Genomic DNA, 23,238 nt, shown 5'->3' on the forward strand with positions numbered 1-23,238 from the left:
TGACCAACCCCACCCTGGGGGCGCCAAGGCATCATTTCCTCCCACCAGCTGGCCACCAGGGGCCCCGTCCCTGTCCGTGATAACAGCCCATGTGCCTGCTTGCCCTCCGCAAGATGGCAGCCACCCCAGGGCTCCCCTGCCCCTCTCTGCCAGGCACTCCCTGCATCTGTTTCTTTAGGATTGCACCCCCTCCCATTCAAACCCAGCACATCTCTACTCCCTCCAATATCCCCATTTGGGCTTTTCAGACACCCTCCCCACAACATCACACCTCTCTGCTCCCTGGCCTGTCTACCCAATATACGCTCCCCCCACCCCTAGCCTGGCTGTGGCAAGGGATTTGGGAAACATTTGGAAGGTAAAGTGGCCACAGATGTGCAAGTCAGCCAGCGTGACCTCTGTCCCAGACACATGAGAGACTGAGTTTGGAGGTAGGGGTGAAGTTGGGGAGAGAGTGGCCAGAGTCCCAGAGAAGGTAAGGTCAGTGTTAAGTCAGAAGCAAAGCTCTAGGGGAGCCAAGAATATTAGTGGAACCACCATTGTCCTCTTGTCTGTCTTGCCTCCCCTCCTCTGCCCTCCCCTCCCCTCCCTCATTCAAACAAGTGGCTCTCCCAAGGAGTTTCTGGAAGCCGCTGTGAGTCGGGTATTGGGGTCAGTAGTGGCTGGGTGCTGGAGTCAAGAGTCAGGGAGGCCAGGAAGTGGGGGATAGAGTTGACTGACCCTTCCTGGGGCGTGGTCCAAGAAAGTGGCAAAACGAGCTGAAGATTCTGGGTGCGACACTCTTCCCTGGGTGGCCTGGGAGTGGGGCCATGTGGGGACCCCACAAGTGGCTGGAGTGTAGCAAGAGTTTGGGGGGAAGCCCAAGGAGGTCTCAGACAGGGACAGGGGATCCCTGTCCTGGGCTGGGGGCTGCCCCCTTCCCTGGCCTGGCTCCTGCCGCCCGTGCCGCCGGTGAAATGCTGTTGACATGTCCTGAATTATTAAGCACGGGGTGGGCTCCGGAGCACATGCTGAGCGGAGCGGCTGGGGCTGCGCGGCGTGGCGGAGCAGCGCTCTCGCTCCCTCGCTCACTCGCTCGCTCGCAGGGACACACGCAGGGGCTGACAGCTGTGCTGGTGCTGATAAGGGAAGCCACAAGGAGACGATCGAGGAGAGAGACAAGCGGCAGCAGAGGCAGCAGCGGCAGAGGCAGCACCAGGGCTGCGGAGCTGCTGGGAGTGGGAGTGACTCCCCCACCTCAGGCCCCCACCCTGTCCCCGTCCTCCTCCCATTGCCCTGAGTTTAGAAGAGCAGCCGCTGCCACCGCCACCACTCCGGAGGGCACCGGGGGCTGCTGGCCAGGGAGGGACAGGGGCAGGGAGGCTCCGGCCAGTCCCAGCAGCCGGGGACAGATGCCGATCGAGATTGTGTGCAAAATCAAATTTGCAGAGGAGGATGCGAAACCTAAGGAGAAGGAGGCAGGGGATGAGCAGAGCCTCCTGGGGGCTGCGCGGAGGGCAGCAGCCCCCCGGGACCTGGCCACCTTTGCCAGCACCAGCACTCTGCACGGGCTGGGCCGGGCCTGTGGCCCAGGCCCCCATGGACTGCGCAGAACCCTGTGGGCACTGGCCCTACTCACCTCGCTGGCTGCCTTCCTGTACCAGGCGGCTGGTCTGGCCCGGGGCTACCTGACCCGGCCTCACCTGGTGGTAATGGACCCTGCTGCCCCAGCCCCAGTGGCGGGCTTCCCAGCTGTCACCCTCTGCAATATCAACCGTTTCCGGCATTCGGCACTCAGCGACGCCGACATCTTTCACCTGGCCAACCTGACCGGGCTGCCCCCCAAAGACCGGGACGGCCACCGTGCTGCCGGCCTGCGCTACCCGGAGCCCGACATGGTAGACATCCTCAATCGCACTGGCCACCAGCTTGCCGACATGCTCAAGAGCTGCAACTTCAGTGGGCACCACTGCTCCGCCAGCAACTTCTCTGTGGTGAGTCTTGCCAGCTGGCCCGCCAGGCCTGGGGAGGCCAGAGGCTGGCAGGGGGGGTGGGGGTGCGCAGGGCATCCTCAACAGGGCTTCCCTTCCTTCCGCCACCAGGGGCTGGCCTCGTGTCTCCCCGAAGCCTGGTGTTTCCCTCTGGCTCCCCAGCCATGGAGCAGTGGACGCTTGTTGGGGCTTACCCTGCTGCTGCCGCTCCTCTTCGTGGCCCTGCTGCTGCTGCAGTGCCCAGGTCTGGGGGCCGGGGGTCCTGGAGTGGGCCTGGGGGCCCGAAGCCGGTCAGCTTGTGGGGAAGGGATGCACCATGACGCGACCAGACCCACTGACCCTTATTTATCTCTTGCTACCTTTTTCTTCTGTGGCTAGATTCTTCTCCCCACCAAACAAGGGCAATGGGGGAAGGATGTCTGGGGGGCTCCAGCAAGGGAGGGACTTGGGGCTGCCTCTGGGGGAGGCTGGATAGAGCTGATCTTTGCACACACTGGGTGCCAGTGTCTCTTGTCTGTCTCTGTCTCGCACACACCCCCTTTCACTGTCTCCCTCACACATCCCTCTTTCATGCGGCCCCTCCAGCTTCTCCCGCTTTCCAGGCCCTCCCTCCGTTTCCTGGTTCTTGCTGCTCCCTTGCTGGGCTCGGGCTCTTAAACTGAGAATCACTCATTCACTCTTCTGTGCACAGCTCACCCTCACTGCTGCCCAGAACACACATACACACACCCACTGCGTGGGGACATAGTTTCCTGCACACTCTCTTTCACACACTCGATATCCCTGTCACTACACTCATGTGCACACCTGCACGCCCACGCACCGAGAGAGCTACTCATCTCTGAGCCCACATCCCTGCTCTGACTTAGCTGCCGAGGGCAGGGTCGCACTGTGAATGTTGTCCCCTCTTGTGACCCTCCCATCTATCTCAACCACTGCTCCCCGTCTCTCACGTGTGTGAATGCACACACACACACACACACACACACACACACACACACACACTCTCACGGGGAGTGGAGTGTCAGCTTGGGCTGCCCTCCCATGCACACCATCCACAATCAGGTGTGTGAAGTGTGTGTAGGGGTGTGTCTTGTACGCTGTCTGTCTGTTTGTCGGTGCTCCATTCACCCACAGTCACAGGATGTCTATTATTCCTGCTGCTTGAGATGCTGTCCCCAGTCCACAGTTTACTTCCAGCATTGTGTACGTGTGTGTGGGGGGGTGTGTTTTCATTCTTGTGACCACTGCCCAGCACATATGCAAATACATGGCGTCAACATGGTGCCCATCCAGCCTAGCCTCCAGCGCCAGCCCGAAATGGGAGACTTCCCCTTCTCATGGCCCCCACCCAGGTTCTCACTCACTCACTGCCTCAGTAGCACCAGGAAACATGTCCCACGCGTGTTCCTGCCCCCACCATCCCTGCAGCCTCTGGGTCCTCCTGCCGTTGGGTTGGGGGGAATTGGGTAGAAGTGGAGGGAGGGATGGGAAGGAAGATTGTGCTGGGAGAGGAGTCAAGGGGGTACTAGCCTGTTGTACACACCCTGCTACACACCCTGCCTTCTAGGAAAAATCACTGCTCTCAAAGCCAGGGCTGCGATTGTCCCCAAGGAGGAGTGTGTGAATGTGGCCTTTCCGGTCCGTGGGGCTCCTCTGTGCGACATCCTCACCCCTCTGGGTTGGGGGGGGCACAGACAGAGCCCAGTCTCAGCAGGTGTTATTGGGGCAGGAATCAATGGGGGCTTTGTGTCCCTGAGTGGGAGTTTGTGTCCCAGGCCCCGGCTGGGGGTGGAAGGGAAAGAGGAAGAGTGGTGAAGCCTCAGTGGGAGGGGAGGTGGGGGAGGAAGAGATGGAGGGGCAAGGAAGCAAGGTGAAGGAGGCAGGGGGTTCCTGCCTGGCCTCTAGGAAAGGAGATACCTGGAGGATATGGGAACAGGGGTCCCCTGCTCAAGGCTGGCAAGTCCCTCTGAATCTGGAGATGGCTGGGCAGGGGTGAGGGTGGCTCTCCCACAGGACTTCTCCTACCCTGAGATTAGAGAGAAAAGGATAGAAGTTTGTGGGTCTCTGCTCTGGGGCTGCGGTGGCATGGTGAGGGGTGGTCAAGAAAAGCAAATACTGGGGAACAGGAATTCCCCTTGGACCCGACTCCCCTGTCCCCACCCAGCCTAGTCCTCCTACATTCTGCTCAAACCCCAAACCCCATCCTTCTGAGTGTAACTCTCCCTTGGACCTGGCATTCTAGGGTTGAGTCTTCTGACAGTTTACCAGAGTCTCGGATTATAGGTTGGGATGGGAGTCCATGATCCGTGGCATTGGGAAAGATGGGGTGTATTGTGGCAGCAAGACTGAGAAGGACGTGGACACAAAGACACAGGGTCTCTGATGAGGATATGAGGTCCCTAATAGACTCTGTGGTGAGAACACGGAAGGTGCGATGGGGATTTGGCACCTATGGTGGGGAGACGGGTACGGGGATGAGTGGTGGGAAGCTGCCAGGGCATGGGTGGTGAGATGGTCAGTGATAGCGACAGGCTTTGGGTCAGGGGCTCTTATGTGTTTTCTGTTGCTTTTTCCGTTTCCTCCTTCCCACTCCCCACTCTGCTATGACCTTTCCTCTGGAATCCAAGTTAATAAATGTCACATTTTCCAGCCTATTTTTACTCTGGGTAATGCACCCTCCCCCAGTCCCCTCAGCTGCTGCTCTTGCTTCTGTTACCACTGCAATTGCTCTCATCCCCATGCTCCCTAATGTCCCCTCACTGACTCCCCATCAGTCATTCAATCAATCAACATGGAGTTCTGAGCACCTACTATGTGCCAGGCTCCCTGCCAGGTCTGTGGGGGAGAACAAAGAAGGGGAGCCCTGGTCCCCAGTCCCTGTCCTCAGGCAGCCTCCAGTCTCCTGGTGGAGCGAGGATAGGGACACTTAAAAGCTTAACCAACCATGCAAGAGTTAACCAACCATGCAGACAGTGTCAGGAGGTGGCAGGATTAATTGCCAAACGAGGTACATGGATAGTAAGAGCCTGAGTTCAGAGAGAGAGGCCACTCTGGACTGAAGAGGGCTGGGAAGGCTTAAGGGGTGAGGCAGGCTGGGCAGGGTTTGGAGAGGAAGGGAGGGGAGGGGGTGGGAGAGTGGAGATGGCTCCTGGGTGGTGGGGGATGCTCCCACCTCTCTGTTCGTGCTCCCCTCCACCTATCTCCCCCATCTCTTCTCTTCCCTCTCTCCGCTCCTCACAGTCTCATGCCAGCCCACTCCACCTCCTCCTTTCACCACCACCTATAATGTTCTCCTCCTTCCTCCTAGAGTCCTACCACCATCCGCTCCCTCCACACAAGTGCGCCAAGCCTCATCTGTACTTTCCCCAATGCGGCTTGCTCTCAGCCTGCCCACTTACTAGAAGGCAGAAATCACTCTTTCTCCCTAGGCTTCGTTTCTTCAGCTGCAAAATGTGGCTCTAAAACTCAGTGTCTCCTCTCAGCTGGGGACTGTACAGTGGAGTGGTCAAGTGTTTGGGTTCCAGAGCCAGACCACCTGAATTCGAGCTTTGGCTGTGTGGCCTTTAAACTGTGTGGTCTTTGAGAAGTCAAAAAGCTTCCATGAGCATCAGTTTCTATATTCGTTAAATAGGATACTAGAACCTAAAATAATGTGAGTGGTTGTGAGGATTAAAAGAGATGGCCGTAAAGGGCTGAGCACACTGGCTGGCACGCGTGAATTGTGCACTCTGAGCGTGTCAGCTGGTATAAGTGCAACCACCCCGGTTCCTGGCTTCCTTTCACCTGCCTGTTCCCAGCACCACCTGCTATTTTCTGACCCACGTGCTGGCATCTTCGCTACTCTCCATCACCTAGCCTTCCTCCTCTCTTCACCCTCAGGCCCCAACTCCCTCCTACCCCCTCCCCATGCTATCCAGGGGCACACATGCGTACATGCAGGAGTGCACACACACACACTCGAGCTTCGTTCCTGTGGTGATGTTAATGTTCTGCAACTGTGCTGTCCAACATGGTAGTCACTAGCCACACTGGCTATTAAGCATCTGCAATGTGACTAGTGTGACAGAGAGAATGAAAGATCAATTCAAATAGCTGGGGTCAGTGGCTGTCTATTGGACAGTGCAGCTCCAGGTGGTCCTGGGAACGAGGTTCAGGCTGCCACGTTGGGCAGGGCTAGGCATTCCAACTGGCATCAAATGATATAAGGAGATGGCGGTGGTCTGTGATTGGAAGTCCGGCCATCTACTCTGTGGGCTGAGGTCCCAGGTTGAGCTGAGGAGGGGGCCAGTTTCTGGGGATATCAAGGTGTCTGGAAACACATGTGAGCAGATACAACTTCTTCCCAGGTGCGGGACATGACCTTGGTCTTTTCCATCCTATTGTCTAGAAAACTGAGGCATGGGGAAGGTGGAAAATCCTTGAGGAGGCAGGGGTAGGGCCAGCCCGTCTCCATGAGGTCATCAGGGGTCCCAGCAGCCCCTGGAGGGGCAGGTGACCAGGGACCTGTAGGTGCTTCCCTGTCTCCATCCCCTCTCGGCTCTCAGACTTTTCTCCCCCTCCCAACCCTCCCTCCCACACGCTGGTGACTGCCGTGACTATTAATCACTCACCCTGTTCTCTTCCTCTCTACTAATCAGGCACAATTAGACAAGGCCTCTTCCAGCTGGGCAGTCCCCCCTCCCTGCCCTCTTCCCTCCCCTCCCAGCCCCACCCCAGCTGCCATCAGGACAGCTCAGAGGCAAAGGGAGCAGCCGGCAAGCGCTTTGTCACTCTCTGGCTCCGCTGGCCCCCAGTTCAAGGCTCCTCCGCTATCCTCTGCCTTCCATCCAAGCTTCTTCCTGAGCCAGTCCCTGCCCTGGTGTGGCCAGGCCCATAATGATAGTCTCTGCGGCCCCTCCTTGATTTTGGGAGGGGCTACTCTACAAATATTCCAACTCTATACCTTTGCCACTGGCTCCAAGGGCCTCAGGGCTGTCCCTTGCCCCTTGACTCAGGAAGGGAGAAGGTTCCCTCCAAGGTTGGTCTGGGCTTCTTGTCTACCAGATGAGTTTACGTCTGACCCTCACTCCCAGGCCGGTTCTCTGTGCCCTCCAGTCCCATCTTCACCCGGGGCATGAACCTTGAAAACGTTTTGTTCAACATCTAGTTCAGAGTTGGTGCTGCCTTCAGGAGCTGGGCAGGTCAGGTCGGAGAGGGCACACAGTAGGGAAGGGTGGGGTCTGAGGAGAAGTGAAGGTCAGTTATTTTTAAAGGGAGCAGCTACCTCTCAGCCCCAGCTAACTGTTGCCCTATGGTCAGGGATGCCCAGTGTTAGGGGGTCTTCCACTTTGTGCAGAGAAGCTCCAAGTCCTGATTATTTTAATTAAAAATTACCTGATTTGAAAAAACAATACTCTGAGGGCTACCTACAACTCAGACAGCGGAACACGGTGTGCTGGCTTCCCCACCTCCTGCCCCACCACTGGCTGCTGCCCCTCAGGCTTCCTGGAGGTGGCGCTCTTAGCCTGGCTGCTTCCCATTGGCCAGTGGAGTTGGTGGAGGGGGATTTGAGTGATGTATCCCAGCAGCCAAGGGCAGGCACTGTTACTGTTGCGGAGGGCTGGCCTGCAAGGGCAATGGGGAGGGCCAAGAGGAACATGCCCCACCCGGCCCCACTCAGCAGTCCTGTGGCCTCTTCATTAATCAGGAATCAACACCGAGCTGGGCTCATTATCAGCTCAGCTTCTCGTGGCACTGCCGGAAGATGCTGATTAGCATTTGAAGAAATGGCCCCCACATTTCCCTCCCGTCCTCCCTCTTTCTCCCCTGCCCATTCTCCTTCCTGGACCCCCACCCCTGCCCTTCTGCTTCCCAGGAGGAACCTGCTCCCTCTTGTGGCTGGCGGCATGGCTGCCTCTGCCGGGCCCAGGCGAGGGGCAGAAAGCATCTGGAATGGGGGGCGGGGAGGCAGGAGGAGCACCCCTGGGAGCATCAGCAGTGCAGAGCCTCAGGGCTACTCAGGTTGAGGCCCCGAGTCAGTGGGTCCCACTGGGCAGAGGAGAGGGAGTGAATGTGAGGTGGAGTCTAAGTGTGGTCAGAGAGATGGACAGTCTCCCTGGAGGAGGGGATGAGAGGGCAGCCCCAGGACGGTGAGTTATCAGTGTTTCCCTGTCCTTCCAGGCTCTACTAGCAATGCCACCTCCTTGGAGCAGCTGGGAAGAGGGGGTGGGGACACCCAGAACGGAACCATGGACAGGAGGGACAGGAGGCCTGAGGGTTTGTGTGTGTGTGTGTGTGTGTGTGTGTGTGTGTGTGTGTGTGTGTGTGTGTGTGTGTGTGTTTGTAAATCATGGTGGAGGTTTAGGGTCTTGGAACCATCCCAGATGACTGGGGGTGGGAAGGCAGAAGGACAGAGACCCTGGAGGTGGAGATAAGAGGGTTCACAGTGCTGTGTGTTTTCCAGAAGAGGGAAGGGGTGTCTGCAATTCTTCCCAGGTCCCCAGGCTGGGGATGGCAGCGCTGAAAATCCAACCCACACCCCTAAACGTTCACCATGCCCTTGGGACACCAGTTTTGGGTTGGATGGGGGAGCAGTTCCAGAGATACAGGCATAGGCTGCAGCAGCCGAGGCAGCAGCGAGAGAGTTCAGAGAGGAGCCACGGGATGATTAAGGGGAAATGGAGGATTGATTTAGGAGGAAAGATTAAAGGAGCTAAATCCGTGGCGCTTGGCTCAGCGGTGACTAAGCGTGGACAGGATAATAGCTTACAAATGTGTGAAAGGTGTAAATACCAAACGGGGGGAGGGGAGGCGGCTCGGCGGGCCAGGGGAGCGGGGATGGGGGGGGGGGCTGGTCAGGCCCCTGGGGGATTGGGGACCCTTGGGCCACTGCGCAGTAGGGTTGGCTCCTCTCCAGTGGAGGTGCGAGAGGGAGCAAACGGGGTGTTGGGGAGCCCTGGGTTCCAAGCAGGGATCCCATCTCTGGGGCGCAGCTTCACTGGCCAGTGCTGACCTCCACGTCTCACATCCGCCCCGCTGAGGATCTGAAGCCGCGGGTTCAAATCCCATTGGAATCCCTCTGCACCCCTCGGCACCGTTGGCCTTTCCCTCTGCAGCCATCTGCTGGGGGCCCCAGTCCCGCCGTCCCGGCTCGCGCCCCCTCGCCCCTCCCCGGCCGCGGAGGGCGGCGGGAGGCGGTGTCTCCCTCCGCGGTGGAAGCCTCTGGCGCGGCTGTGTGCGGAGGTCACTTTGCCGAGGAGCCGGGAGCCGAGGGAATGCAAATGAGGCAAACCCAGGGAGGAGAGCGGAGGAGCCCGGAGGAGACGGGAGGGAGGGCGCCCGGGCGCCGTGATGGATGCCTGCCCCGCGGGAGGGAGGAGGGGGCGCGGCGAAGAGCGAGAGGCGGTGGGTGCGGCCCTTCTGGGTGCGGGTGGGCCCGGCCTGCATGCTCGAGTGTACGCGCGGGGTTGGGGGTCACTGGCACACTCACTCACCCACCGCCACCGCCACCGCCACCACCACCACCGCCGCCGCCGCCGCCGCCGCCGCCACCGCCACCATCGCCACCTTCTCAATCTCGGCCCCTGAACGCCCGCCGGGCCACGGGTGTGACTCACTGTGTAAGCAAACTCTTAACGAGTAACTTTGTGTCGAGGGCTGGAATGCCAGGGAAAGACTTCGTTACAAATTAAAAATATTCCCGCCTGGAAAATTGACTTTCTAAGGTTTAAGGCCAAAGTGGTCGCTACCTGGGAACAGGTTTGACTATTTACCTGCGTCCTGGAGGCCCTGCTCTCCTCTCTCCGGTGGAAGCGCAGCGCTCCCTGAAATTACCGTATTCTTCCACGGCCCCAAGCGCTCCTCGGCTCCCAGCTTCAGCTCGGCCTCAGCCTGTGGTCACACAGACTTGACCATCTCACCATCTCCTACTTTTTCGCCAACGCTAACGCATGTGCATTTGAACAAACATCGTGCCCATTTCCTCCTAGACCCACAAGCACTTCTACCTTGGAGAGGAAGTTCCTTGGAAAGCACTTGGGTGGCTGGGGTGAGGGGTGGAGGGCTGGGTTCGCTGCGTTGACCCTGTGGTAGGGAAGGGGTCAGGCCTTCTTGAAGGGTGGTCATTCTCCCTGTGTCTGACTGGTGTGTGATCTGATGCCCTTCTTGGGTGGATGAGTGCACTTCTTTGGGAAGTTTTACTCTCCCACCCAAATCGAACTCCCTGGCAGAGGACTTGGATTGGTTCCCCTTTGGTAGCACTTATCACAACTAGTCATGATTTACCTGGACCTGGGATCGCTGGTTTTGTGTGCTTTGTTCTCCGCTGCTGTCCACCTGGCTCAGTGCCTAGGTGCTCAGTAAACATTTCTGGAATGAATGAATGCCCCAGTGGCCAAACAGCAAACTCCTTCAGGGCAAAGACCAGCAATTTTGTTCTCTGAATCGTCCCCAGCACCAAGCACAGTGCCCAACTCATCATACGAAGGAATAGTGTTGGATGGGTGAGGGGGATTTGAACACCCAGCATTTCTTGAGCACTTACTGTTTGTTGGGGCTGTGCCAGGTGTATGTCAGCACCCAGAGGCTCTGAGCACAGACTCTGGTGCCAGGTCGCCTGGTCCCCTGCTCTGCCACGTCATGTGAACTTACATTGTCTTTTCTGTAAAATAGAGTTGTTAAGAAACCTTCAGAAGAGGGATTTTGTGAGAATTAAGGAGTTAATTTATATAAAGTGCTTAGGACTGTGCTGGGCGCAGAGTAAGCACTAAGTAAATGTTAGCCGTTGTTCGATTATTTAGGTACATCATCTGTTTCCTTATAATACCTCTGAAAGGTGCCTATTATTATTCACATTTTACAGATGAAAAGGGTTGGATCAGCTAGGTTAAATGGCTGAACCCAAATCCCACAGTCAGTAAAGGCAGAGCTGCAACCCTGTACCCTCCACTGATAGGAGAGCCATAGCTCAGAGCTTGGGGGTTTGCCCTAGCAGAATTCCATCCTCTAAGAAGCAAAATTGCTGTCCCCTCCAAAATTGCTGAGAGACCCTTTACCAAGGTGCATGATACCCTGTGAGAGTGGGCCCAGTGGAGATCCAAGATCAAATGGCTGCACCATCTTGGCAAGGAGTTCCACGCCCCACATGGGCTCCCCGACTTTCTTGAGCACCTGCCTTGCATCACTCTGAACTTGTCTCCGATCCTCACACTGGCTTTAGGAGGAGGAATTACCATTCCCTTTTCACAGGTGAGCACTCTGAGGCTCAGAGAGGTTAAATGACCACCCTAGGTGGCCTGTCCAAGGCTGGTGTCAAAGCCAGGATTTGAACCCTTTTCTGTTAGGCTCCATAATGTGCACCCATTTTGCATGTTATGAAGCTTCTGTGGATCTGTTTCCAGCACCACATCCAGTGGTCGATCTCTGCCCCAGTTTGGGTTTTACTGGTCTTTGCAATACTCATTACTAATGAGGCCTTGTGTATATGATTTCACTCTGCAAATGCCTTTGACATTCTTTCTCTTTTGAGACTTATAACCAATCTGTGAATTAAGTGGGGCAGGAATTTCTATCCCCACTTGACGGATGAGGAAACTGAGGACCAAAGAAGTCAATAAATCACTTTACTAACCAAGATTACACAGGCTATCACTGGTGGAGTGGGAGCTGGGACCAGGGTCTACTGACACCCGAGGTTAGCGGAGAATGCTGGGGCCAGTGGATGGGGGGGAACTGGGTTCTAGATCTGAATTTGCCCTTTTTTCTATATGCCCTTGGATATGTCCCTTGCCATCTCTAGGCTTTTGTTTTGGCCTTTGTACAGTAAGGGTTTGGACTGAGTCACCTCCCAGTTCTGATCAGTGCAGACCTGACCCTCCACCCCCTGCCCCCAGCACTTTGAGTTGGTACCATCTTCCCTGGCAGAGATAGCAAATGAGGAGGCTTTGAACCTGGACACTTGGGCCACCCCCAAGTGAAGCTGGGGCCTGAGAGCCATCTAACTTGGGGTGCTAGTCACAGTCCAGGGTAGATGAAGATGAAGGACCCTTTCCATTGGCCCACCCTGGACCCCAGGGCACTGCAGCGTAAGTTCCAGGGGTCTAAGTTAGAGGCATGAAGCTGGACCACATCAGGGGAGGGCTGATGGAATTTGAAGGGATAAAGCTGCCATGGAAAAGTGGGGTAGGGGGAGGTGCCAGGGCCTTGGCAGACACAGGGTGCCCAGAAGGCCCTGGAGATAAAGCCCAGGCCGCAGATTAGCCCTGGGATTAGCCCGGCCTCGGCTGCTCCTGGCTGCTTCTTATCTCATGGAGGCCCAGAGCCTTCTCCCCCGCAGCTCTGAGCCCTGGCCCTGCTAATTGCTTGTTAACCCCGTGAGCTCTGTAACTGCAGGGAGGATGAGGGGGTGGGGAGGGATGGGGGAGAATGTGAGCCAGCCGGCCAGGGAGAGCTTTTCAAGGAAATGGGGGCTGTGGACAGATGGAACTCAAGGGACTGAGAGAGAAGCCACCACTCACAAACTCTGGACAGATCTTCCCCAGCCCCTGATCGTTATCTGGGGCAGACCTAGAAGATGGGGCAGGGAAAGGAGGGAAAGTCTCCTGGGGAAGGGTTCTTGGCTTGGGGAGGCAGCTTCAGGCCCAGGGGAAAATCTAAGAGGAAAACAAGAGTCAGAGACTAGACACCTAGACTAGGGGATAGACCGAGGGGAGAGCAAACAGGATAGAGATGCAGTGGGCAAAGGAAAAGAGAGGCTGGGGGCAGCCAGGCCAGTGAGAGGGATGACAGAGGTCAGGGGGATGGCAGGCTGACAGAGGGCAAGGGACAGAGGCAGAGATAAGATGGATAATTGATCAGTCAGGCCAGGAGGATAGAGAGGGACTTGAGGACATTCTAAGATCAGGAGACAGAGACTAGGAAGATGGACAGATCCAGGGCAGGGTCCAGACCAACGCTAAAACAGAGATGGTCCAAGAGGGATGGGTAGAGGGCTGGCTGGAAGAAGGGTGGTGGAGGGGTCCCAGGGGCTGCCTTCAGTGCAGACATAGTCCTGTCTAGAAGCTGTCCAACCTACGGACAGAGGGGCTCAGCCTAGGGTCAGGAGGGTGGACCTGGGAGCAAAGGCAGAGAGCAAGGGAGGGCAGAGAAGAAGGAGAGCCAGACGGGAGGAGTAGGTGGGCTCTGAGATGGGGACAAGCCCCAGAGGCTGAGGGCTGGGTTAGGGTGAGAGGACCTGGAAATAGCCTCTTGGCCCATTAGGGCACATTCTGGCCCAGGACATGCCCCTTTCCATGGCAAGACTCTGGACCCTCAACTCCTGTTCACCCACCCTCCTTCAGGGCCAGTCCGTGGGGAGAGAGCAGTGGACAGCCAGTGGGACCTTGTGGCTGAGCAGCCGTGCCGTCTCCATGGAAGAGACTGTGGGCTGTGCCGCCACCAGAGTTCTGCCACTTAGGAGCTGGCGTCTCCACTTGCCGCTGCCTGCCTGGCCCAGGGACCGTCTCCAGGGCAACGCTCTGCTCTGCCCAGCAGTCAGGCCTGACCCGGGCTGTGCAGGTGGCCTGGCCCTGCCAGTCTGGCCTATCCATTCCCTGCAGAGTATTGTCCATCAGACCCAGAGTCCTTTCACCCATCTCCCTTTGTCACCCCAACTCTGCACAGTCGCCTCAAGGGCAGGGGTACCATGTGGCCATCCCCATCCAAAACCTTTAGAGCCAAAGCCTTCCAGGTTGGCTCTTCCCAGCACAGGGCTGGGCTCAGCATCACATAGCCTGTGGCTATGTGTCTAGGTTGGAGGTACCACATAGGGAGGCTGCCCCAGCCCCACCCAGGTTCAGGATCCTACCAGTCATTCACTTACATCCACCAGGTGATTTATAAGCACTAACTCTACTTTGACATCAGGTTCAGTTCTACTTGAATCTCTACTATTGTTTACTTGCTGTGTGCCCTTTGTCAAATTACTTTCCCTCTCTGAACTTCCTCATAATGAAACGGGGGCACCAATGGTTACCTTATGTGGTTTTCTTGGAGACTCAAAGAAGAAAATAGATCAAAAGTACCAGCATAGGACCTGGTACAAAATGGGAATGTTTGATAATGTTCACTTTGCTTTCCTTCCCCCATCTCATGCCTCTTTCTGCAAATTGCCCTGGGCTCTGGGGATGTCAAAATGGTGAACCAGGGTTGCTGGCCTCAGGGAGTCCACAGTCTCAAGGGAGACCATGACAATGCCTGGGGTTAGGTTCAACCAAGGTGGTGCTGTACACTGCGGGGCACGAGTGAGCAGCTCACTGCTGTCCCCAGCGCAGCCCAGGCCTTGTTTAGCCTTCCAACTGGCCACATCAGCAAGAGCCGATTCCAGCATCTTCTTTGCCTGAAATAGGAAGGGGGGAGTGCTTTGAGATTTTGGGCAAATACTTATGTATGCCCCCCATCTGCCTTTCCCACAGCACTGAGAACCCAGGGATCTTGCCTCAGACCCCTTTAGGGTTCTTCTCCCTCCAGTGACACGTCGAGAGTCGGGCTGTCTTGATGGACTCTTGCCCTTCATCTAGGGCCTTTCTATTCCAAGTGCGGTCCTTGGACGAATAGGTTGTTAGAAATGTAGAATCTCAATCCTGCCCCCAGCACACGTTTACTGAATCAGAATCTGCATTTTAACAACAGGTATTCTGTGCACACATTAAAGTTTGAGAAGCACTGATCTTGGAGACCTTGGCAAATCAGCCAGCTTCTCCAACTGAGGCTAAACTGAGGAGTGTCAAGCTTCCTCATCTGTAGGATGTAACATGTTTCTGAAGATTCAATTGGAAAGAGTGCATTAAGCATTTAGTGCAGTGCCTGGGGTGGAGCGGATGTTCTGGGACTGTCAGCAATGCCCACTCCTGCCCCACAGATGGACACACAGTAGGGAGCTGGAGTAGACAGTGTCAAGGACTGGAACCCAGAAGCTGGCAAGGGTGCAGAAGGAGGAGGGGAGGGACAGGTGAGGAACTGAATTGAACGGTAGCAGATCTGGAGAAGAGAGTGAGAAGGGTGTAGAGGAGTGGAGTGGAAGGGAAGGAGGGGTAAGAGAAAAGGGGACAGGTGTTGGGTGACACTCCTGTCTCATTTCAGGTAGATGGGTTGACAGGAGCTGGGGCTTGGGGTAGGGTAGGCTTGGGTTGGGGGAGTTGCCAGCAATGGATTGTGGAAACATCTTGAGTCTTGCATCTGGAGGGGTTCCACCTCTCCCACTGACTAGCTGTGTGACGTTAGGCAAATCACAGCACCCCTCTGAGCTGTGGTTGCTTCATCTGTAATCACCGGGCTAATTAAACCCACCCGATACCAGAGTGACTAAGGCGATGAAGTGGGGCAGCAGTAGATGTTGCCATGTTTTGTTAACTGCACAGTGCTTGTTATGTGTGTGCTTTTGTTTTGAGAATCTGAGGCAGGGTGTTGGTGTGAATGAAGAACTGTACAAGAGGAGAGCGTAGCCAGGGCGATTAATCTAGCGGGGATGGAAGACAACCCTGCCCCGCCACAAGGGCGGCCCCAGGCCCCCAGTTCTTAGAACTCCTCACTCCCACAGCCCTCAACTCAGCCCTTTCCCTTCCACACCCTCCCTGTGGAGCTAGGCATTTCAGAATCTTTCCCTAACCCTGCCTTGTGCCTTTTCTCCCAGCTTTTACCAAAGTGAAAATGTTTCCAAGTAGAGGGGAGGGAGAGAGAGAGAGTGATTGAGTGCATCCACCCCTTACCCCCAGGGAAGGTGCTGCCTGTGATGGGTTTGACCCTGGGGCTGGTCCCTATGGGGCGAGCCTGGCAGAGGGGAACTTCCATCCGCCTCTCTCTCAATCTCCTCCCCACCCCAGCTGCTCTCAACTCCCAACTGCAGCTGTGTTCCCAGCCGGAGCCTGTTTGTATCTCCGGGGCGCCGGCTCCATCTGGTGTCCATGCTGGAGAACTTTTTGCAAAGGATGCTTATTAAAGCATCCCTGTGCCCTGCTCTGGGCCAGGTGCTGGGGACAGCAGACGGGCTCATTGCCCGTGTGCAGCATAAACTCAAGTGAGGAGAAGCTGGATATTGAACACAGGGGCAAATAGACAATCATCTCAGGTCTTTTTTATTGAAGTACAGTCAATTACAATGTGTCAGTTTCTGGCATACAGCATCATCTCAGGTCTTGATGAGTACTTTGAGCAAATCAACAATCACATTGTGGGGGGAAGACGATGCTGTGTGGTATGAGTCTGCATCTGAAGAAGGGACATTTAAGCTGAGGCTTAAAGGATGAGCAGCTAGCCATGCCAGTTGTAGGTGAGGGGCATTCCAGGAGAGGGAACTGAATAAACAAAGGCCCCAGGGAGGGAAGTTGTTCCATAAGTTTGAAATTGTCACAGAGATCTGGGAGTGGAGAGGCAGCAGAGAGAGGCAAAGGTTTCCTCACGTTGGAGACTTTCAGGCAAGGGAAGTAATTTGGTTTTATTCTCTGTAAAATGGGAAGTCATTGTTGGGCTTTAAGCTGGTGAGTGGCTTGACTGGATCCATGCAGTGTAGACCGAGCACTATGGCTACTGCGTCATGAATGGCTTGGAAGGAAAGGCAAGGAGGGATGAAGGGACACCAGTTAGGACCCGCTGCCATAAGTCAGGGGAGAGGATGGTGAAAGGGGGACACGAGGATGGAAGGAAAGTGGATAGATTCTAAGTAGATTTCAGAAGTCTAATTGCCCAGGACTGCTGCTGGATTGGATGCAGGGTGGGGGAGAGATTTCAGGGATCCTGACTTGAGAAATTAGGTAGATAGTGGGGCCCTTTACTTGGTGGTGGAAAATGGTGGGGAACAGGATTTGGGAAGATGTCAAGAGTTCTGCTGTTGATATGTTAAGCTGGAGCTGCCTTTTACTGAGGGTGTCAGTAGAAAAGATGGAGCTCGGGGGAGGCTGGGCTGTAGGTTGGTTGCTGGCATATGGGACAGGGGGCTCTAGGCAGGTCTGGTGCTCCTCACAGGGGACAGGGAAGCCTGAGCCTAAGGCATTGTCTTCCGTCTCCCCTCCTCCTCTCTCTTACCCCCAGGTCTATACTCGCTATGGGAAGTGTTATACCTTCAATGCGGATCCACAGAGCTCACTGCCCAGCCGGGCAGGGGGCATGGGCAGTGGCCTGGAGATCATGTTGGACATCCAGCAAGAGGAGTACCTGCCCATCTGGAGAGAGACAAGTATGCAGGCAGGAAAAGGACAAGGGCTCCAGCCTGGGTCCTCTCTGCCTGGGATGGGTTTCCAAAGGTCTCCATCTCCACTGTGCAGACGAGACATCGTTTGAGGCCGGCATCCGAGTACAGATCCACAGCCAGGAGGAGCCACCCTACATCCACCAGCTGGGCTTCGGTGTGTCCCCAGGCTTCCAGACCTTTGTGTCCTGCCAGGAACAGCGGGTGAGCCCCGCAAGCTGGGTCCTGGGTTGGGCCCGGCACCAGGCCTTTGGGCTCTGAGGGAATGCTGTCCAGATCTGCCCTCCAGAAACTCCCAACCCTCCAGCACTGGAGGGCTGGGTGGGACTTCTGGGTGTAACCCCATCATGCCCCGCCTCCACAGCTGACCTATCTGCCCCAGCCCTGGGGCAACTGCCGGGCGGAGAGTGGGCTCAGGGAGCCTGAGCTTCAGGGCTACTCAGCCTACAGCGTGTCTGCCTGCCGGCTGCGCTGTGAAAAGGAGGCTGTGCTTCAGCGCTGCCACTGCCGGATGGTGCACATGCCAGGTGGGCGCCCCACCCCCCGCCAGCCCTCCAGGGGCAGAACACTGCTCCTGTGCATGGGGGCTGGTGCATGTGTACAACGTGTGCATATGTCTCTACCCACGTGAGTGTACACGGTATGCGTTTGAATTTTCTGCATGTTTTCACATATGCACATGGGAGTGTGCACATGTCTGTTTGTGTGCATGTTAATATGTATTTATGCATACATGTACTTGTGTTCATCTCTGCTTGTGTACTTGTAGGGATTGCGTGCATGTGCTTGAACACATGCATGCAAATGTGTGTGCATCTATGTGCCCCCAAGCACACATTGGTTTGTGTGCATATATGCATGTGTATATTTTCATGCTGATATGCACCAGCATGTATAAACTCACATATGCACGTGTATGTGCAAACACACACATGTATGGGCATGCATGTGTGTGCCCACATTTGGGAATGTGGTGGGGGAGCACGGATGGAACCGTAGACTCCAGGAATAATCTTCTTTCCTTTCAGGCAATGAGACCATCTGCCCGCCAAATATCTACATCGAGTGTGCTGACCACACACTGGGTCCGTGCTGCCTTCTCCCCTCCCTGCCTTTCGTCACCCTCTTCTTCATCTCTCTGTCCACCCTTCTCCTCACTGTCTTGGTTCCCCTCCTCCCAGTCTCTTCCTAGGGGGCTTCTTCCTGGGGGGTTGAGCCATATCCCCATACTTCCAGGGGTCTGAGGACCTTTGCAGGTGTGTTCCTTGGGTAAGTGCAGGCAGTGGGGTGGGGGGTGTTGCAGAGAACCTGGGACTGAGAGTGAGGGCTGGACTTCTCACCTTGGTTCTGCAGATGAGCTTGCCTCTCTGGGAAAGTGAGATGACTTTTCCCTTGGTGTGAGGAACGTTGCATTGCTGGCTATTGGTTTAAGTAAGGCAACCCGATCTGTCCATAGGTGTCATCTGATTCTTCCTTCCTTCCTTCCTTCCTTCCTTCCTTCCTTCCTTCCTTCCTTCCTTCCTTCCTTCCTTCCTTCCTTCCTTCCTTCATTTCTTCCTTCATTCTACAGATGTTTACAGCCTGCGCTGGTGCTGGAGGTAAGAGTGGGAACAAGAGCCCGGCAGGGCTGTGGACAGGCATTACAATGCAGGGTGTTAGTTCTTGGGAAGGGGAACCTCAGGGTTCCTACAGGGCCCCAGGAAAGGTATGCAACCCTGCCTGGGAAGGCAGAGAGGATTCTTAGAGGAAGTGACACATGAGCTGAGACTTGAAGGCTGTGGAAGAGTCAGCCAGGTGAAAAGGGGGACATGTTCTAGGCAGTAGGAACAGCACGTGCTAAAGACCAGAGAGCATGTGTGTCTGGGGCCATGAAAGGGCAAAGTCAGTGTGGCTGGAGGGCAGAGAACAAAGGAGCGGGTGGAAAGAGTGGAGGAGGCACTAGGAAGCCAACAACAGCTTAAGGTGAGGCAAGAATGCTATCTGATTTTAAGAAGGTGACTCTGATTAGATGTGAGGATGGATTGGGGGAGGAAGACCAGAAGCAGGGTGACTGGTCAGGAGAGCATTGTGGGAATCCAGATGCTGGAGCCATGGGGATGGATTTGAGATGCTGGGGCAGTAGAATCACATTAAGACTTTCTCTGTCCCACACACCAACTACATCTGCCAAAGGGGTGATGGAAGGTGATTAATGAAGGAACAGATGTGTGAGTGGGGCTAGGGGAACCACAAGGGGTGGTGAGACTCCACAGAACTCACAACACCAGGGAGTCTTTCCTACCTGGGCCTGAAGGGACAAAGGAAAGGAACGCTCCTGGGCCCAGAAAGGAATCCGGGGCTGCCTGAGATGGATGGGAGCCAAGAGCGAGGGCCACAAGAGGAGGAATGCAGCCTCTGCCACCTAAATACCCCAGCATCTCTCCTCTCCTTGCCCTGTGATCCTGCCGGGGCCTCCCATTGGTTAAACCTAACCCAAAGCCAGTGGACAGGGAGTCTAGGTGATGCATTTGGCAGAGATCAGACCTCTGGGACAGAATAAGGTAGGGAGAGTGGAAAGTGGATCTGAAGCGGTGAACAGAGGAAACCCAGCATCCTGAGAATACCAATCCTGTCCATTTGTTCTTCTGTCCGTTCATTCATCCATCACTCCACTCATGCATATGTGAAAACATGCATAAATCCCATTCATCCTAGCATCCTCTCCAAGCCCCTTGTGTGTCCAAGGCCTCATTGACTAATTAGCTCTGGTGAATGGGCTGTGCCCTCCCTCTGAGCCAGGAGGACCTCTCTGCCCCAGGGGGCTGGGAGGCAGAGGGATACAGGAGTGTGTTGGGGGTTCTGCCTCCACCCACTTTCTCTGGTGCTCTGAAGCTGATCCAGGAAGGGACTCCCATCCAGTCTCCTCTAGACAGTGCCTGCACTGGCCAGAACAGGCCCTCAATGTGGCCATGCCTGCCTCAGGACACCCCTAAGATTCCTCCTTGCAGTTAGAGGGCCTCTGGGCTGCCCCCGGCCCCTACTGTAGTTGGTGCCTCTATATTGCAGACTCCCTGGGCGGGGGCTCCCAAGGCCCATGTTTCTGCCCTACCCCCTGCAACCTGACCCGCTACGGGAAAGAAATCTCCATGGTCAGGATCCCCAACAGGGGCTCGGCCCGGTACCTGGCAAGAAAGTACAACCGCAACGAAACCTACATACGGTATGTGTGTGTGTGTGTGTGTGTGTAGGCCACCCTCAATAGGCCTGATTTGTGGTGGAGGCTGGGAGTGGGACCCATCTTTATTAATAATGAGTATTCTGCCAGGAAGGCCCTTCACAGATCCTTTTCTTCTAACCAACCCCTACCTATCCTCCAAGTCACATCCTGTGTCTCCGCCTCCATGGAGGCCCTTCTGAGCCCAAATGCCTTTCATCTCCCACAGCATCCTGTACATACCTCTGTCACTGGACTTACCCACTGTTTTAGAATCCTCTGTTTGTGTGTCTTTCTCCCCCAGCAACCTGGCAGCCATTAAGTGCACATGGAGTGAATGCTGTGTGGGGAGGCGGGGAGAACTGGAAGGGATGGGGGAGGAACCAGGTGGCCTGCAGGAAAGGGCCATACTGAACCTTGGGTCTGGTACCCTGCAACCAATCCACAAATGCTGAGCATCCTCTGAGCCAGGCCCAGCGCTGGATCCTATGGAGACAGAGATGATTACAACACAAAACTCATGCCACAAATTGTAGATGAGGCCGTGTTTGATGGTGTACTATTGATTCTTAGGCCCCGGGAGAGATTAATGTGGGTAGGGTAGGGGAAACAGGGGAGGTGTGAGTGGGGCATCTGAGGATCCCGGGTTTGGGTCCGTGAGAACAGGAGAGAAGGGAGGCATCCCAGTTAGAGATCTGTGAGATGATGCCAAGGCCAGCCTGAGCAGTAGGCAGGCTGTGTGGAGAGAAGCAGATAAGAAAGCAGTTTGGATAAGATGGTACAGTGCAATCTTGGTCTGGGCTGTCTTGGTGCAGTCTGATCATGGGCAGTCTTGAAAGTCTGGAACAGGAATTTTGGAGTGGACTGTCAGGCAGTAGGGAGCCACTGAAGGTTCTAGAGAGGTATAGGGAACGTTATTTGTTCCTCTAGAGAAAGCAGGAGGGACTCTCGCAGGCTCAAGAGTTTTGTTTTCCCAGGCCCTTTGCTAACCCTCAAAATATGAACTGACATGCATCTGGGACAGCCTCCCCTCAGAGCTTCTACACACAGGGGCCCTCAGATCTGGATCTGCTGGGCCTGGGATGTCCCTACCAGCCGCCTCAAGAAGATGGCCCCACAGGGATACCTTGCTTCCTGTCTCTGCAGGGAGAACTTCCTGGTCCTAGACGTCTTCTTTGAAGCCCTGACCTCTGAGGCCATGGAGCAGCAAGCAGCCTATGGCCTGTCAGCCCTGCTGGGTGAGCCCTGGCCCTGATTCCTCAGGGGTGGACCAGCCAAGCCTGATCCCTCTGACTGTTCTCTCGTGCTCCCCAGGAGACCTCGGGGGACAGATGGGCCTATTCATTGGGGCCAGCATCCTCACACTGCTGGAGATCCTCGACTACATCTATGAGGCAAGGCATGGGGGCCTGGTGGGGGCCATGCAGATGGAGAATGGAGGGTGGGAGGAGGGGCTGGGGGAAAGCAGAGGGGTGGTGCAGGCTTCCTGGTGGAGCTTGACTGGCTGGGAAGTCAAGCTCTGGGTTCTTTGCTGGGGCCCCCTTACTGGCAGGAAGGCCTGAGGGCACTGAGGAGTCAGGAGAAGGGGATGGGTGAGGAGGACTGGGGCGTCCTAGTGGGGGTTTGCTGGGGCAGCTGGTCTGTAGGGTGGGCCTGGTGAGGCCTGTTCTGCTCCTCTAGCAAGTTTCCTGAGCTCGTCCCTCTTCCCCAACCCTGAACCCCAAGGTGTCCTGGGACCGACTGAAGCGGGTGTGGCGTCGTCCCAAGACCCCCCTCCGGACCTCCACTGGAGGCATCTCCACTTTGGGGCTGCAGGAGCTGAAGGAGCAGGTGAGGATGGGTGCTGTCTAGTGTGCAGCCAGCATTCCCTCCTGGGACTGAATCCCCCATAACGTCTCAACTAGCCTGTGGGAAGGAGTTCAGGGACAAGGAAGGGATGGCTGTGTGAGGCTTGGGGGTACTGCTTGAAATCTCCTTGTCCCACTCACTCTTCACCCTGCAGAGTCCGTGCCCAAGCCGGGGCCATGCGGAAGGTGGGGGTGCCAGCAGCCTGCTCCCCAACCACCATCACCCACATGGCCCCCCAGGGGGCCTCTTTGAAGACTTCGCTTGCTAGGATGGTGCTGTGTCCAAAAGGACCCAGGAGTCTGGGTCCCCTCCCTGGATCCCCACCATAGTCTCCTCCTGCTCCTGGGACAGAATATCTGGGGGCAGTGAGAGGGCGGTGCTCATTGGGAGGGTGGGGACTCAGTTCCTGCTCTTGCCTACCCTGGCGCCAGCTGCTTTGCACAAAGGTCCCTCTTGTCCACACCATCCACCCCTAGGCTGTGCCCAGGGAGGGCTGGAGACCAGGCCATGGGCCCCTGTGGAGGGGAGTGTAGGGAAGGAGAGAGGGAGGTGGAAAAGGGGGCCCATCCCAACCAGAGTGGAATCCTCTGTACATTTGTATATATTTAGGGAGGACAGGGTGGGGGTGGGGGTAAAGATGTAGAAGGTAAGTGGGGCTATGGGGTGGATAATTTAGGGACAGCCAGGGTCCCAGCCCTCGAGTGTCAGCAGGAGAGGGCAGGCCCCCAGGACTCAGGACTGCTGGGCTGGTCCTACTTCCTGCCCCTCTCCAGTCCCAGCTCCCCTTTTGGCAGGGGGAGTGGGTGGCCCAGCAGGCCTGGCCCAGTTCCCAGTTCCCCCTGCTCCAACCCCACTTCCAGAGTCCCCTCCACAGGGAGAGGTAGATCTTTCAGACCTTGTCTGAGTTTGGGGGTGGGGAAGGGGGCGTCTCAGGCCTCTCTGCCTCCAGTCTGGTTTTATAAAGTGCTGAACAAAATTGGGAATAAAGAGGCATAAAGAATTCTCTGTGTGTATATGTGACTAAGCTG

The 23,238-nt window shown here is 56.0% G+C and overlaps 1 protein-coding gene across 1 annotated transcript; it reads left to right on the forward strand.

Moving 5' to 3' along the window:
- Nucleotides 1–1,332: 1,332 nt before the first annotated feature.
- Nucleotides 1,333–23,195, forward strand: ASIC4 (acid sensing ion channel subunit family member 4). The gene is made up of 10 exons (XM_072962122.1): nt 1,333–1,973; nt 17,013–17,157; nt 17,246–17,373; nt 17,534–17,696; nt 18,198–18,254; nt 20,215–20,368; nt 21,509–21,600; nt 21,677–21,756; nt 22,088–22,192; nt 22,365–23,195. Exons 1-10 carry the CDS (start codon nt 1,392–1,394, stop codon nt 22,476–22,478), a joined length of 1,620 nt encoding a protein of 539 aa, XP_072818223.1. The 5' UTR covers nt 1,333–1,391; the 3' UTR covers nt 22,479–23,195.
- Nucleotides 23,196–23,238: the final 43 nt, after the last annotated feature.

The sequence above is a fragment of the Vicugna pacos genome, chromosome 5 (assembly GCF_048564905.1).
Source record: "Vicugna pacos chromosome 5, VicPac4, whole genome shotgun sequence".
Classification (NCBI taxonomy): domain Eukaryota; kingdom Metazoa; phylum Chordata; class Mammalia; order Artiodactyla; family Camelidae; genus Vicugna; species Vicugna pacos.

Excerpts from the sequence above, each read along its gene's own strand:
- ASIC4 (XM_072962122.1), top strand. The coding sequence starts at position 1,392 with ATGCCGATCGAGATTGTGTGCAAAATCAAATTTGCAGAGGAGGATGCG. Across the intron at positions 1,974-17,012 it reads CCGCCAGCAACTTCTCTGTG|GTCTATACTCGCTATGGGAA; the intron begins GTGAGTCTTGCC and ends TCTTACCCCCAG. Across the intron at positions 20,369-21,508 it reads CGCAACGAAACCTACATACG|GGAGAACTTCCTGGTCCTAG; the intron begins GTATGTGTGTGT and ends CTGTCTCTGCAG.